Source organism: Pongo pygmaeus, chromosome 13 (assembly GCF_028885625.2).
Source record: "Pongo pygmaeus isolate AG05252 chromosome 13, NHGRI_mPonPyg2-v2.0_pri, whole genome shotgun sequence".
NCBI lineage: Eukaryota > Metazoa > Chordata > Mammalia > Primates > Hominidae > Pongo > Pongo pygmaeus.
The window spans coordinates 87,961,727-87,977,914 of record NC_072386.2 but is presented as its reverse complement, the minus strand read 5'-3'; the positions used below and the strand labels follow the sequence as shown (position 1 = coordinate 87,977,914).

At 40.1% G+C, this 16,188-nt stretch overlaps 1 protein-coding gene across 4 annotated transcripts in view; it reads left to right on the top strand.

Annotated features, from left to right (window-relative positions):
• TSTD2 (thiosulfate sulfurtransferase like domain containing 2) overlaps positions 1-16,188 on the top strand; it is a 33,148-nt gene that overhangs the window by 2,173 nt on the left and 14,787 nt on the right. Inside the window, exons 2-5 of one of the 4 annotated variants that reach the window (XM_054502176.2) lie at positions 2,695-2,767; positions 3,566-3,780; positions 5,183-5,499; positions 13,368-13,488. In XM_054502176.2, coding sequence (XP_054358151.1) covers positions 3,616-3,780; positions 5,183-5,499; positions 13,368-13,488 — 603 coding nt within the window. In that variant the 5' untranslated portion in view covers positions 2,695-2,767; positions 3,566-3,615. Of the gene's footprint in view, positions 1-2,694; positions 2,768-3,565; positions 3,781-3,856; positions 3,873-5,182; positions 5,500-13,367; positions 13,489-16,188 lie in introns of those variants that run through there. The other 3 variants (XM_054502177.2, XM_063649747.1, XM_063649746.1) reach the window with 3 other exon arrangements.

Sequence of the window (16,188 nt, the reverse complement as noted above, 5' to 3'; positions counted from 1 at the left end):
GGCGGAGGTTGCAGTGAGCCGAGATCACCCCACTGCACTCCAGCCTGGCGACAGAACGAAAACCTTCTCAAAAAAAAAAGTATTTTCTGAACAAGTGAATGATAGTATGAGAAAATAAGGAGTCAGGAATCATCTCAAAGGTTTTTTTGTCTGAATAACAGGAAGAATAAAATTGTCTTTCACTCAGATAAGGAAGACTGGGGAAGACCAAAGTTTGGTTTTGAACAGTTGTATTTGAAGCTGAAGCTAGCTAGCTTCACACACAGTGTAAAATTCACACACAGTGGGGTATGTGAATTTGTAGTTTGGGAGAAAGGCCCAGGTTGAAGATATAAATATGGAGTCACTTATTATATAGTATTCTAAACAGAAAATTTCCTTTGTTTCCCTTTTTTCTTTTCTCGTGTAATTTTCAAATATTTACAGAAGTAGGGAAAATTTATGATGAATCCCCATGTACTCATCATCAACTTCAGTAATTCTTAATTCATGGGTAATCTGGTTTCATTGATATTACCTCCTCTCTCTCAATTATTTTGAGGCAAATATAGTTGTAAGTCCTTGGAAGTAGATGAGATCACCTGTAGGGTAAGTATAGATAGAGTGGTTCAACATTTAGAGGTTGGGGTAATAAGGAAGATCCAGCAAAGGAAACTGAGAAGCAGGGGCCCTTATCCCTAGCTGGTATTTTCATGTTTTGTTTTTTTTTTTTTCACTTACTTAATGTCTCTCCTTACCAGAATGTAAGCTCCAAGAGAGCAGGGACTTCAACTGTTTCATTCATAGCTGCATTCCCAGGACTATTCCATGGGCCCGGCACATAGCAGAGGTGCCACAAATAATAATTCAGAATATATACATAAATCAAAATAAGCTGAGACTGAAAAAAGATGCAGAGTCGGAGGAGATCATTTTGGGGTGGTGGGAAAGGCACCCCACACTCACGTGTAGAGACCTTGAGTCAGGAAAGAACATGGCTCATTTTCGGAACTGGGCATGGTCCAGTGTGGCTAGAGTAGGATATCTGATGGGGAATGGGGAGCATAGTCAGAGATGAGCCTAGAGTATAGGGAAACTTAAGTTTTTCAGGCCTTCAAAGGAAGCAGTGACACGGGTAGCAGACAAGACATAAGTGAAAGGTGACACTTGAGTTCAGTCTTCATATACATAGTAAGCATATGGGGAGGGAAAGAAATGAAAAAGTAAGGGAAACAAAGCAGCGGAAAGCATAAATGCTGGGACAGACCACATCAGGTCATATAGAGGGAGATTGGGAAAGATGCTGGAGGTGGGACCGGATTGGATAGTAATTCCTTTTGACAATGTTACCTCCCAAATGCACTGCCTTTATAGGTAAATAAGTTCTCTGTTTCTAGAACAATGCCTGGAACCTAGAAGACCCTCCATAACTATTTGTTGAATGAATTTTAATTTGGAAATGATATTTATACTTTCTCTACCTTTACAATAAAACAGCTTTGAGCATGGAGGAAGTGTGCTGAATAAGATTCTTCTACTTATTTTTCTTCTGTCTGGAAGGCTTACAGGTTTGTGTGGAGTTAGGGATGTACTTTTTTCAGTGGGACTTTATATGAAAGACATTTTCATGAGAAAGGAAAGAGAAGCTAAAGAAGGTAGTATTTCTTCACCCAGTCTCTTCCACTTATTTTTCAAATACAAGAGAATTTGGGTTTAATAAATCTGTATTACCTTGCCTTACCCTTATAACAAAGCTCATTTTGAGCCCCATGAAAGCACCACTTAGCTGATTCAAATGCATTTTATGTGGTGCAAGTGACATCTTAATTTATGAATCCAAGGAACAAAGGTCCTTTATAAGAAAGTTGGTATTGCCTGTGTGTGTCTGTGTATGTTTAGTCTCCATCAGTCCTATCCAGCATTGTTAACAAGCAGTGTGTGTTCCCCCACACATAAACTGCTCGTCGTTGCCTTCACCTGGTTGAGGTACCCTGTAGGCAGAGTTGAGAATTGGCAAAGTTTGTCACCAGTGTCTCCCACCTTCCTTTCTCTCATTCTTAGTGGTGCTTTTTCTGCTCCCTCTTGTGGAATTTGGGACTTCTTTGCATGTTACTATTTTCAGAACCTTGAGTGTCCACCTCTGGCTGCCTCCTTCAATAACTAACTTTGCCAGTTCACTAGTAATATGAAATAACCAGTCGTTATGCTATGGGGCAGGAATTTGGACAGGGCACAACAGGGACACCTTGTCTCTGCTCTCAGCTCAGAGGCCAATCTGGAATCTGAAGGGTCTAGTGGTTGATGCTGGCTGTCAGCTGGAGGCCTCTGTTCCTCTCCACCTGGTTCTCTGTGTGTGGTCTCTGCATGGGTTGGATTGGCTTACTCACAGTACAGTGGTTTGGTCTCCTCAGCGTGAGCATCTCAGAATGAGAGGTAGTGCTAGCGTATCCTTTTGAGAACCAAACCTCAGTCATACAGCATTGCTTCCATCACACTTTATTTTGGGGAGTAGTTAACAAGCCTGCCTAGGCTTAGGGAAATGGACCAGAAATACTGCTGCAGCCATTTTTGGAAAATATAATCCATCACAGCTAATTTTTAAATAAAATTTTAATGTTAAATTTAAAATACAGCATTCAATTAAAATATTAATAATATTACCATTCATTGAACCCTAGTTTGTGCCAGACACTATATATTAATATTTCTTTCCAGTCCACAGTACGGTACTGTAATGTAGATACTACAATGCACAATTTCCACAAGAGAGATTTAGAACTCAGAAACCGTAAGTAACTTGCCCATGTTCACATGCTTGGCAAACTGCTGCAGCACAAACCAAAGCCCATACTTTTTCTCAGTGTGCCTCTTAGTGCTTGTCACCTGTAACCTTTGCTTTACAAAAGAACCAACACGGTATGATGGTTGTAGTGTGTCCATTTTGACAAGGTTTGGCCACAGTAGCGATTTTGACATTTCTTCTGGCATATTACAGTGGGGCTGTCTTGGGAACTATTTCTTCTAAGGAAGGAAATTTTCATAGCTCTGAAATTAAGGGGCAAAAAGAAGAAAGTGTTTATAACTGAAGGTGCTGGCACACATCTTGATTGATTTGGGTTGTACCTGTTGCTTTTCTGGTATTATTTACCCTAATGACTGCATGGCTCGCTCCCTAATTCAGTTTTCTGCCCAAATGCTATTGCTGCAGAAAGGCTTTTCCTACTCTCTGTGTTCGAAGGGCTCCTCCATCACTGCCTCCCTACCCTGCTGATTATTCTTCATAACCTTTTCACCATCTGACTTTAAAAATAAAAAATCAATTTATCCACATGTTTACTTCACCCCACTGGAATGTAAACTCTAAGCAGGCAGAAACTTTTTCGCTTTCATTTACTGCTATATTCTCAGTGCTTCGAATAGTGCTTGACTTAGAGTCGTTCCTAAGTAAATACTGTCGATTTAGTAAGTAAATGGATGGTTAGCTTGGGCTACTTTGCCCATGCTGATTTGCATGATTGATTAGCTTCATATTTTCTTCAAGAAATCAAAGACTAGCATGGCTGCTTCTTTCTTATTTATATTGTAGGAGGTATTTAACTGAAAGGAATATCTGCTTCACTGTTGCAACCAAACCAGATGCCTTCTTCCACTTCACCAGACCAAGGAGATGACCTGGAGACCTGCATTTTAAGATTTTCTGACCTGGATTTAAAAGATATGAGTCTTATTAATCCCAGCAGCAGTCTTAAAGCAGAATTAGATGGCAGTACAAAAAAGAAATACTCGTTTGCAAAGAAAAAGGTAGAATTCCTATGAATGTTTCATGATCATGTATGTGTGGTTAATGCAGATACATTTGGAAGTCGGTTATCAAGGTTGCTCTCCAGCTCAAGGTAAAGTCTAGTCAGGAACATTAACCAGTGATGTTAATTCCATCCATCCCAGGCAAAGGGTAATCATAGGCAAGGTGTGGCCCTGGAATAGCCATGGTGGAGTACTTGAGGAGGGTGGATCCTAGACAGATGGATTAGATTTCATTCCCCACCCCCCAGGTCAAGAAAGACCGTAAACAAAGTTGAAAACCAAATGACAAGTGAAGAAAAAAGTTGGTGACTATGATCAACAAAAGATCACTAAAAACACGTATCAGTAAGAAGATAAATGCTATAATGGAAAAATAGGCAAAAGATTTGAACAGGCAAGCCAGAAATAAACAAATGGAATAAGCAGGAAAAAGCATTCAGCATTACTACTGATCGAAGATATTTAAAAAAAATAGGGTAGCATTTCTTTTGCCTTTTATTTGGACCAACATTAAAAATATTGATGATAAAAAATACTGATAGAACTCAGTGAGGCTATGGATAAGATGGCACCCACATGCTTTTCTGGTTAGAGTATAAATTGGTACATTTTTTCTAGAAGTCACTATTATAGATTAAAATTTCATGTTCTTTGACCCCTCAATTTTTGTTTTAGATATTCTAAGTAGGTGGTTAAAGATACAGAAAGATGGATGCATGGAATGCTCATTCAACATTGCTTTTAATTGCAAATATTAGAAACAATCTAAATGTTCATCAGTTGGTAACTGGTTAAGAGAGTTTTCTGTTTGATTGTTTTACAATAAGCATAAGTAATTTTTATAAAAACAGTAATATTATTTTCCAAGAAGGAAGATATTTTGGTACGTTTCTTCCTGGTCTTTTTCAATGTACTTTTTAATGTGGTTGAGATTACATTGCATAAGCAATTTTATCCAGTTTTTTTCACTTAATATTATATCATAAAATATTTTTCCATATAACTTAAAACTGGCTGCTTAATATTCCATGGTAAGCATACTTCATAATTTACTTTCCATATTCCTTTCGAAAATAACTGATAGTGTTATTTGTGATATTTTAGGCCAAACTGTATTATGTATATTCCAGTGTGACTTAGTCTTATATCCTGAGAATAAAATTATGATGCTGAGAGTTATTTAACCTCCTCAATATAAAGCCTAGTTTTAATTTCTCTAATAGTCTCTTCTAAAGCTTACTAATAAGAGAAGTGTTACTTCTCAGAGAATTGTATAACATAATGGAACATAAAACTAGAAGCCCCTGTGGAAAGATAATATAAGGAATCTTAGTGAGACTTCTATTAGCCATAAACCTAAGGTTATTTAACAGTGTTAGTATTTGAAATCTAATTGCAGGCCTTTGCCCTTTTTGTCAAAACCAAAGAAGTTCCAACAAAAAGGAGTTTTGAATGTAAAGAAAAATTGTGGAAATGCTGTCAGCAGCTATTCACAGACCAAACCAGCATCCATAGACATGTGGCAACACAACATGCTGATGAAATTTATCACCAGACAGCTTCTATTTTAAAGCAACTGGCTGTGACATTGAGCACCTCAAAGAGTCTTTCGTCTGCAGATGAAAAGAACCCTTTAAAAGAGTGCCTTCCACATAGCCATGACGTGTCTGCTTGGCTCCCTGATATAAGCTGCTTTAACCCTGATGAGCTGATAAGGTAAGATTTTCATTCTGTGTTTTGGTTTGATTTAAAGTATTTTTCCAACCACAATGAGATACTACAGTTCACCCATTAAAATGGCTAAAGTGAGAAAGACCAACTCTGTCAAATGTGAATGAGGATGTGGAACAACTGGAACACCCAGTCACTGTTGGTGGGAATGTAATATGGCACAACCACTTTGGAAAAGTGTTCGGCAATTTCTTAAACATGCATCGTTCCTGTGGCCCACTCCTGGGTATAATACCAACAGCAATAAAAACATATCCACAGAAAGCCTTGTACAAGAATGCTCATAGCAGTTTTATTCATAATAACAAAAAACGAAACAACTGCAAATATCCATCAACAGGAGAATGAATAAACTGGTATAGTCATGTAAGAATATTGCACGACAATAAAGTGCTATGAACTGCTAATATTCAAGAACATATATGGGTGAATGAGAAAATCCTTATGCTGAGTGAAAATAGCCAGAGAACACAATACGTATTTTCTGATTTCATGTACTTGAAGGCAAAACCAATATATGATGATAGAAAGGTTCTGGCAGAAAGTTTGGGAATACACAAGAGATTTTTTGAGGTATTGGAAATGTTCTGGTTTTGATAGTGGTGTGGATTACACAGGTATACCTGTGTCAAAAATGATCAAACTTTACACTTAAGATCTGTGTATTTCACTTGTAAACTGTGCCATGCTTTAAACATTTTTAGATAAATAGGGCAGGAAAAACTAAGCAGAAAAAAAGGAGGGGTTTCTTTTAAGCTAGATATCATTATCTGTATGATTTCAAATATACGTATCCAGAAAAATGCATCATTTATTAGGTTTATTGGGGAATGTAGCATTGCACATAGTAAATTTTTCAGAAAGCAGGTAAATGTAGCTTACATTTTAAAGCATCTAATCTTTCTTTGATTTAACCTTTTTTTTTTTCTGGAGTCTTTCAAACTGCATTAGACTATTTTTTAGTTGCATAATTAAACAGAGTATAGTGAATGTGATTGAACTTTTTCTGAGTGCTTTAATGCCATCAGGATGAACTTAAGTAGGATGCCAAGGTATAAAAGTTTGTCTTTTTACTAAGAAGGCTCAGACTTACTCTTCTGTTACCTCTCCTCCCTCTCTTCTAATTCTAGATCCAAACTCTCTGTATTATTGCTGTGTACCAAATTCAGCTTACAGCAGCATGGTTGGTGGTACTAGCTCGGAGTCTCTCATGAAGTTACAGTCATCTCATTGATAGACTGGGGCCAGTAAATCTGTTTCCAGGTTCACTCATGTGGTTGGTGGCAGGCTTGTTTTTTCAGTGGCTTTTAGTCAGAGGCCTCCATTCCTCTCTATGGGGGTCTCTTCATAGGCTGCCTGAGTGCTCTCATGACATGGCATGTGATGTGTGAGAGACAGAGACACCAAGGCAGAAACCACAGTCTTTTATGACCTAATCTCAGATTGCCATACCATCACTTTTTATTGATGCTATTGGTCACATAGACTAACCTCAGTACAGTGTAGGAAAGAACTACACAAGGGTCTAAATACCAGGAGGCAGGATCATCAGGGATCATCTTGGAGGCTGGGCACCATACCTCAGAGTTGTTACTTTTTAGTGTGTATTACCTGGCAGCACTGCCTGCACTTTACCTATTCTGTCAGAATCTTAACTACTTGCAACAGCTAGATCCTTAAGGCACAGAATTCTAGAGGCCTAAGTTAGGCCAATAACATGCATACTATATATAGCCAAAGACCATAGCCTGTGCAGCAGCATATACCCAGTCAGTTGACATTGTTTGTGAGGTTTTTTCTTTTTTTTTTTTGAGACAGAGTCTCACTCTGTCACCCAGGCTAGAGTGCAGTGGTGTGATCTTGGCTCACTGCAGCCTCTGCTTCCCAGGTTCAAGTGATTCTCCTGCCTCAGCCTTCCGAGTAGCTGGGATTACAGGCATGCACCACCATACCCAGTTAATTTGTATTTTTAGTAGAGACAGGGTTTCACCATGTTGGCCAGACTAGTCTTAAACTCCTGACCTCAGGTGATCTGCTCACCTTGGCCTCCCAAGTGCTGGGATTACAGGTGTGAGCCACTGCATCCAGCCTGTTTGCAAGGTTTCTTGGAGACCATTCTACATATTCTTTAGGGAGGAGAGGTAAAGAAAGAAAAGTATATTATTTTCAAAAACAAGTGGGAAGACACAGAGACATTAATGATTCCTCTACCCTACGTAATGTCAGAGCTTAAAAAAGAGTTTTGTATTAGTCTGTTTTCATGCTGATAAAGACATATCCAAGACTGGGCAATTTACAAAAGAAAGAGGTTTAATGGACTTAACAGTTCCACATGGCAGGGGAGACCTGATGATCATGGTGGAAGGCAAGGAGGAGCAAGTCACATCTTACATAGATGGCAGCAGGCAAAGAGAGAGAGCTTGTGCAGGGATACTCCTGTTTTTAAAACCATCAGTTCTCGTGAGACTTACTATCACAAGAACAACATGGGAAAGACTCATCCCCATGATTCAATTACCTCCCACTAGGGTCCTCCCATGACACGTGGGAACTGTGAGAGTTACAATTCTAGAGAGATTTGGGTGGAGGCACAATCGAACCATATCATTCTGCCCCTGTCCCCTCCCAAATATCATGTCCTTACATTTAAAAACCAATTATGCCTTCCCAACAGTCTCCAAAGTCTTATTTCAGCATTAACTCAAAAGTCCACAGTCTGAAATCTCATCCGAGACAAAGCAAATCCCTTCTGCCTATGAGCCTGTTAAAAGCAAGTTAGTTACTTCCTAGATACAATGGGGACACAGGCATTGAGTAAATACAGCCATTCCAAATGGGAGAAATTGGCCAAAACAAAGGGGCCACAGGCCCCATGCAAGGCCTAAATCCAGCAGGGCAGTCAAATTTTAAAGCTCTAAAATGATCTCCTTTGACTCCGTGTCTCACATCCAGGTCATGCTGATGCAAGGGGTTGGTTCCCATGATATTGGGCAACTCCACCTCTGTGGCTTTGCAGGGTATAGCCTCCCTCCTGACTGCTTTCATGGGCTGGGGTTGAGTGTCTGCATCTTTTTGGCGCACAGTGCAAGCTGTCAGTGAATCTACCATTCTGGGATCTGGAGGACCATGGCCCTCTTCTCATAGCTCCACTAGGCGGTGCCTCAGTGGGAACTCTGTGTTGGGGCTCTGACCCCACATTTCCTTTCCGCACTGCCCTAGCAGAGGTTTTCCATGAAGGCCCTGCCCCTGCAGCAAACTTCTGCCTGGGCATGCAGGTGTTTCCATACATCCTCTGAAATCTAGGCAGAGGTTCCCAAACCCTGATTCTTGACTTCTATGCACTCACAGGCTCAACACCACCTGGAAGCTGCCAAGGCTTGGGGCTTGCACCCTCTGGAACCATGGCCTGAATTCTACATTGGCCCCTTTCAGTCACAGCTAGAGTGGCTGGGATGCAGGGCACCAAGTCCCTAGACTGCCCACAGCAGGGGGACCCAGGGTTTGGCCCATGAAACCATTTTTTCCTCCTAGACCCTCAGGCATTATTGGGGGAACCAGCCCTCAATATTTCAACGTAGGTTCTTTTCTATTTTCTCTAAGTGTCGGCCGGTCTGAGAAATAAAGAGAAAGAGTACAAAAGAGAGAAATTTTACAGCTGGGTCTCCGGGGGTGACATCACATGTCGGTAGGTTCCGTGATGCCCACCTGAGCCACAAAACCAGCATGTTTTTATTAGGGATTTCAAAAAGGGAAGGGTGTACGAATAGGGAGTGGATCACAGAGATCACGTGCTTCAAATGGCAATAAAAAAGATCACAAGGGCGGAAAGGCAGAGCAAGGTCACAAGGCCAGGGCAAAATTAGAATTACTGATGAGGTTTCATGTCCCACTGTGCACACATTGTCTTTGATAAACATCTTAACAGGAAACAGGGTTCAAGAGCAGAGAACCGGTCTGACTAGAATTCGCCAGGCTGGAATTTCTTAATCCTAGCAAGCCTGGGGGCACCGCAGGAGACCAGAGCGTATTTCATCCCTTATCTTCAACCGCATAAGGCAGACAGACACCCCCAGAGTGTCCGTACATAGGACCACCCGGGAATGGATTCCCTTCCCAGGGTTATTCCTTCCTGGGAAAAGAATTCAGCGATATTTCTCCTACTCGTTTTCTTCAATAAGAAAAATATGACTCTGTTCTGCCCGGCCCCGCAGGCAGTCAGACCTTATAGTTACCTCCCTTGTTCCCTGAACATCGCTGTTACCATGTTCTTTTTCAGGGTGCCCAGATTTCATATTGTTCAAACACACATGTTTTACAAACAATTTGTGCAATTAACGCAATCTTCACAGGGTCTTGAGGTGACATACATCCTCAGCTTATGAAGATGACGGGATTAAGAGATTAAAGACAGGCATAGGAAATTATGAGAGTATTGATTGGGGAAGTGATAAATGTCCATGAAATCTTCACAATTTACCTTTAGAGATTGCAGTAAAGACAGGCATAAGAAATTATAAAAGTATTAATTTGGGGAACTAATAAATGTCCATGAAATCTTCACAACTTATGTTCTTCTGCTATGGCTTCAGCTGGTCCCTCTGTTCAGGGTCCCTGACTTCCCACAACAAGGCATGTGATAGGAGGGGCTGTCATAAGGACCTCTGACATGCCCTGGAGACATTTTCCCCTTTGTCTTTGGGACTAACATTTGGCTCCACATTACTCATGCAAATTTCTGTAGCCAGTTTGAATTTCTCCTCAGAAAATGGGATTTCCTTTTCTATTGCATTGTCAGACTGCAAATTTTTTGAACTTTTATGTTTTGCTTCCCTTATAAAACTGAATGCCTTTAACAGCACCCAAATCACCTCTTGAATGATTTGCTGATACCCTAAATCTTCTCTTTCAAGTTCAAAGTTCCCCAAATCTCTAGGTCAGGGGCAAAATGCCACCAGTCTCTTTGCTAAAACATAACAAGAGTCACCTTTGCCCCAGTTCCCAAGAAGTTCCTCATCTCCATCTGAGACCACCTCAGCCTGAAGTTCATTGTCCATGTCATCATCAGCATTTTGGTCAAAGCCATTCAACAGGTCTCTAGGGAGTTCCAAACTTTCCCACATTTTCTTGTCTTCTTCCGAGCCCTCCAAACTGTTCCAGCCTCTGCCTGTTACCTAGTTCCAAAATCACTTCCACCTTTTTGGGTATCTTTTCAGCAGCACCCCACTCTACTAGTACCAATTTATTGTATTAGTTCATTTTCATGCTGCTGATAAAGACATACCCAAGACTGGGAAATTTACAAAAGAAAGAGGTTTAATGGACTTACAGTTCCACATGGTAGGGGACGCCACACAATCATGGTGGAAGGCAAGGAGGAGCAAGTCACATCTTACATGGATGGCAGCAGGCAAAGAGAGAAAGCTTGTACAGGAAAACTCCCAGTTTTAAAACCATCAACTCTCATGAGAGTTATTCACTGTCATGAGAACAGCATGGGAAAGACCTACCCCCATGATTCAATTACCTCCCACTGCATTCCTCCGATGACACGTGGGAATTGTGAGAGTTACAATTCAAGATGAGATTTGGGTGGGGACACCGCCAAGCAATATCAGGTTTTTATTGCCAAATACAGTTTTCTGAGCTGAATATGTTTTAGGAAGTGTATTAACTTTTAAAACTGAATCATAGGATTAGATGTTTAGATCCTGGCCTTGAAAAACTCACCAAGTCATATTACAGAATTCCAGAGGACAACTTTCTGACTTTAAGCAATTATTGAACTATTTAGTAAATAGAAATACAGTTGACCCTTGAACGACTAAGCAATTATTGAACTATTTGGTAAATAGAAATACAGTTGATCCTTGAAAAACGCGGGGTCAGGAATCCAAGGATTAGGGGCAGTTGAAAATTTGCGTATAACTTTTAACTCCCCCAAAACTATACTAATAGCCTCCTGTTGACTGAAGCCTTATCAATAATGTAAACAGTCAATGAACACATCTTTCTATGTTATGTATATTATATGTTGTATACTGTATTAAAGTAAGCTAGAGAAAATGTTATTAAGAAAATCATAAGAGGCCAGGTGCAGTGACTCATTCCTATAATCCCAGCATTGTGGAGGGCCAAGGCAGGAAGATCACATTAGGCCAGGAGTTCAAGACCAGTCTGGGCAACATAGTAAGACCCTGCCCTACAAAAAAAAAAAAAGAAAAAGAAAAAGAAAATCACAATATATATTTACTATTCTTTTAGTGGAAGTGGCTCGTCATAAAGGTCTTCATCTTTGTCACCTTCACATTGAGTAGGCTGAGGAGGAAGAGGGATTGGTCTTGTTGCCGCATGAGTGCTAGAGGCACAAAAAGATCTACAAGTAAGTGGACCTGCACAGTTCAAACCCGCGTTGCTCACGGGTCAACTGTAGTCCAAATTTGATCAATTTTTGTCATTACTACTCAGTGCCACATTCCCTTTTACTTATTGGAAAGGAGAAAGAAAGCAAGTTGAAGTAGAAGTCACACTTGAGCTAGTCACTAAAATTTTCTGTACCTTCAATTCCTCACCTCTAAAATTGGAATAATAATGCCTGCCTTGCCTACCTCCCAGTACTGCAGAATGAGTTATATAGGACGGTGATAGTATGAGCAGTTGTGAACTACACTGTGCTATACATATATGGCCCTTCCATTTCATATGGCCCCACACTTCAGGGAATTTACTTACTAGTTAGAAAAACAAAGAAAAAGACACATGAGGCAATTAGCAGATGATACAGGTTACATAATTATCAGTTGAACTGTATGGTACAGAGACTAATTTGTTATAGGAGCTTAGAGAAAGGAAAATAGGATCTAAAATAGACAAGAAGGTTTCATGGAGGAGCATGGAAAGCATGGAGGAGACTAGGCCCTGAAATATGATGAGGCTGTTGAGGAGGGACTCAGACTCCAGAGCTGGACAGGACCTTAATTGTCATGTACTGTAGTATTCCCTAAAATATGTTCTGTGGAACACTGGTTCTAGAGGATGCTAACAAGGTATTGAAAAAAGAGGTATTAAAGACAAATTTGGGAAGCACTCAGTCAAAATGTTGTTACTGCAAGACTTCTCAGAGCCTTTAAGAGGCTTTGGCTGTGATTCTTAAGGGGGGAGATGCTGTCTGCAGGGTTTCCAAACAATTTTATAGAACAGCTTCATAACATACTTTGGAAAATATAGTTTATTTCCATTCTCTGATTTTATAGATGAGGAAACCAAGGCCCAGAAGTGATGAAAGACCTGCCCAGCTAGTTGGTATAAGACAGCCCAGTGCAGTAGAAAGAGTATAGATCTGGTGTCAGAAGACTGGCGTTTAGGTCCTTACTATCACTTTCTGGCTGTCTGACTTGGGAGGAATTGGCCTCAATTTATTCAGCTGTAAAATGGGGATAATAATAACCTGCATCATAGAAAGAGGGTTATAAGAATAAATGGAAGTGAGACTTTTTTGTATGATGATTCATACAGATACTGCCTTATGTGAGAGGATAAGCCAGAATGGAACCAAATTTCTAACTTTTCTATGAATTGGAGTTACTAATACCTGTTTCTTGGATGTGACCATTAAATGAGGGATCAAAGTAAACTCACTTTTTGTAAAGTAAGTTCAGTGCAGATACTGTCTTCTGTAGAGCAAATATAAAAAGAAGTTGCTTCTCATTTCAGGAGGAAAACAATAATCAGAGCAAAGGCAGGCATGAATGTCTTCATCTTAGCCTTCCCTCAGACTGCCTGGGTATACTTTATGAATTGTGACTTTTTTATGCCAGCGACTCAAATGCTCTTTGCCTTGGATTTTCATTTTATAGTGGCCAGGGCAGTGAAGAAGGGGAGGTGCTCCTTTATTACTGCTACCGTGACCTGGAGGATCCCCAGTGGATCTGTGCCTGGCAGACAGCTCTGTGTCAGCAGCTGCACCTCACAGGCAAGGTAACACCTTCTCCTATATTCCTTCCTTCACTGGGTCCATCTTGCCTGCCAACTTTGGATTGCAAATGCTGTGCTCATTATAAAAAAGATTCACTGTTAGGGAATTCTGCTGGGCATTTAAGTAGAATATTAGGCAGCTATTAACATGGTATTTTATAAGAATATTTACTGGCATAAACCAGGAATCAGCAAACTTTTTCTTGAAGAACCAGATAGTAGATAATTTTAGGTGTTGCACAAAAAACTATTCAGTATTGTTATAGCATGAGAGCAACTATAGATAATAATGTAAAAGAATTGGATGGCTTTGTTTGAATAAAACTACATGCAAAAGCAAGGATAATTTGCTGACCCCGGTATGGGGAAATGTTCATGATATATTAATTGGAAAAACATTTTATAGAACATAGAGGTGTGATTCCAAGTTGCTTCTTAATTTTCTAGAACCTGCCAGGGTCATTTACCAGCTCAGGGTATTGACATTTGCTGTTTCCTTCCTCTCTAGAGTGCTCTTCCCTGCACCTTCACATGGCGCATACCCCACTTCAGATCTTGGCTCACATACTGTCTCCTTAGAGCTCCAGTCTGAAGTAGTCCTCTCCAGATCTCGTCACGTTCTATCCCTTTCTGCTTTTCAAAAGATTTATTACTATCTGAAAGTATAATCTTCATTTATAAGCTTCATGAGGACAGTAACTTTGGGCTTAATTGATGTATTCTCAGTGCTGGAACAGAGCTTAGCATGTAGTAGACCTTCAATAGATATTTGGAGAATATAGCATGAAGGAATGAATGCATGTTCATGACAAAACCAGAAGTGCATGTATAAACATGGAAGGTTGTGTATACCAAAATGTTAGTAAGGATTATCTAGGCATGTAGGATTATCGATGGTTTTTATTTTCCTAAAATATTCTCTGATTACATTACACACATGCATATGTCTATGTCTTTTATATGATTTTCAAAATTTAAATCGAAAGGAAGTGAACTAGTTTCCCCCTGAAACCCCCTCTGGTTATGACACTGTGCTGCCTTGTTTCATCTTTCCCAACATATGACCCAGGTCTGAATTGATCAGTGATATTTTTCACATCCATGTTTTCTAACAGATAATGATTTCATTTACCTCATTCAGTTCATCACCAAGGCCTGCCATTTCCACCTCTTCAAATATTCCTTAATTCCATTCCCTTCTGTCTTCCACACTCACCACTTTAGACCAAACCACCACCCTCTCTTACCCAGTCCATTCAGTAGCTTTCAAATTACTCTTCAGCTTGCCATCCCTGCCCGCCACTTAATCCATTCTCCACACAGCCATAATGATCCTAAAAGGTGAATCAAATCACATCACTCCCTCCTCAAACTCTTTCAGTGGCCGCCACTTCCAGTGCATATGGAGGAAATCCAGTGCCTTAAAAATGCCCTTAGGTTCCTGCGTGAGTTGGCCCCTTCTTACCTTTTCCTCTCATCTGATACTGTTCTTTGCTCATTATACTCCAGCAACATGGTCTTTCAGTTTTTTGGAACCCACTGAGTTCTTTTCTGTCCTTGGGCCTTCTTACAAGCAAACTATCTTCAAGGAACTCTCCTACACCCACTCTGTTGCTCCAGTCTGATTTTTACTCAAGCTTAGTTTTCAGTTTTCATGACACTTCCTCAAAGAGACCTTTCCTGTCAATCTAAATTCATTTTTCCCAGTGCACTCTCTCATGGCATCTTGTAATTATTTTTCATAACATTTGTCCATCTGTGACCTCCCATAGTCTGTAAGCTCCTAAAGGGGAAAAGCTTTATTTTTTTCAACCACTGTATCCCTAATTCCTAGCACAATTCCTGGTGTAAATAAATAAATAATATTGAATACATTCATCACCATTCCTGTTCAGAAAACTTCCACACCCTGAAAGATGGATACTCTCACAGTAAACCTGAATGTACAAGGTTTGAAAACAGCCTCTTCGTTTAGAGGCAGATTATTATTCTTGGCCCAACCCAAGTGCTAAATTAGCAGTGAGGGATCTTACCCACAAGGTGGCAGCACTTGCCTAGATCTTGGATATAAATTCCTAGGTGTCAAGGATACGTGCCCAGTTTAATGAGAGTTTTGTGTTTGGAGATTTGGCAAAATAACAGTGCCTAAGTAGGGAAAGAGAAGAACCTGACAGTTGTGGAATTATGGGAAAAAAGCCTCTACTCTATTGCTGTGTATTCCTTATTGCCTCAAAATTTGAGGGGATACATTGAAGGCTTTGGAAAGGAAAAGTTATAAGATTGGGAGCTAGTAAGATCTGGTTTTGAATCCCAGATTTACCAGCTATCAGCTATACCATTGGGCAAGTTACTTGATTTCTCTGAGCTTTTGTTTCCTTTTCTGTAAAACGGGGATTATGATATCTGCCTTTCAGGATTATAATGTAATGCTTCTGTCTCATAGCAAGTGCTGAATAAATGCTAATGATTGTTCTTCTCAGTTTCTTACAAGGCCTTCCTCACTAAGGAGCTTTGAAGGATTTCTGTTAGAGAATCCTGGGGGTTCAAAGTCTAGTGCACGAGTTTAGAGCATGCTCTGCCCTAGCTATATAGGGAGCAGATGTGCTTGTCTTCTCTTTGGGTTCTGAGATTAAAATAAATTAGAAAAGAATCTACTAGCCTACCCCAAGAGAGGTACTTAGACATACATACTTCATCCTACCT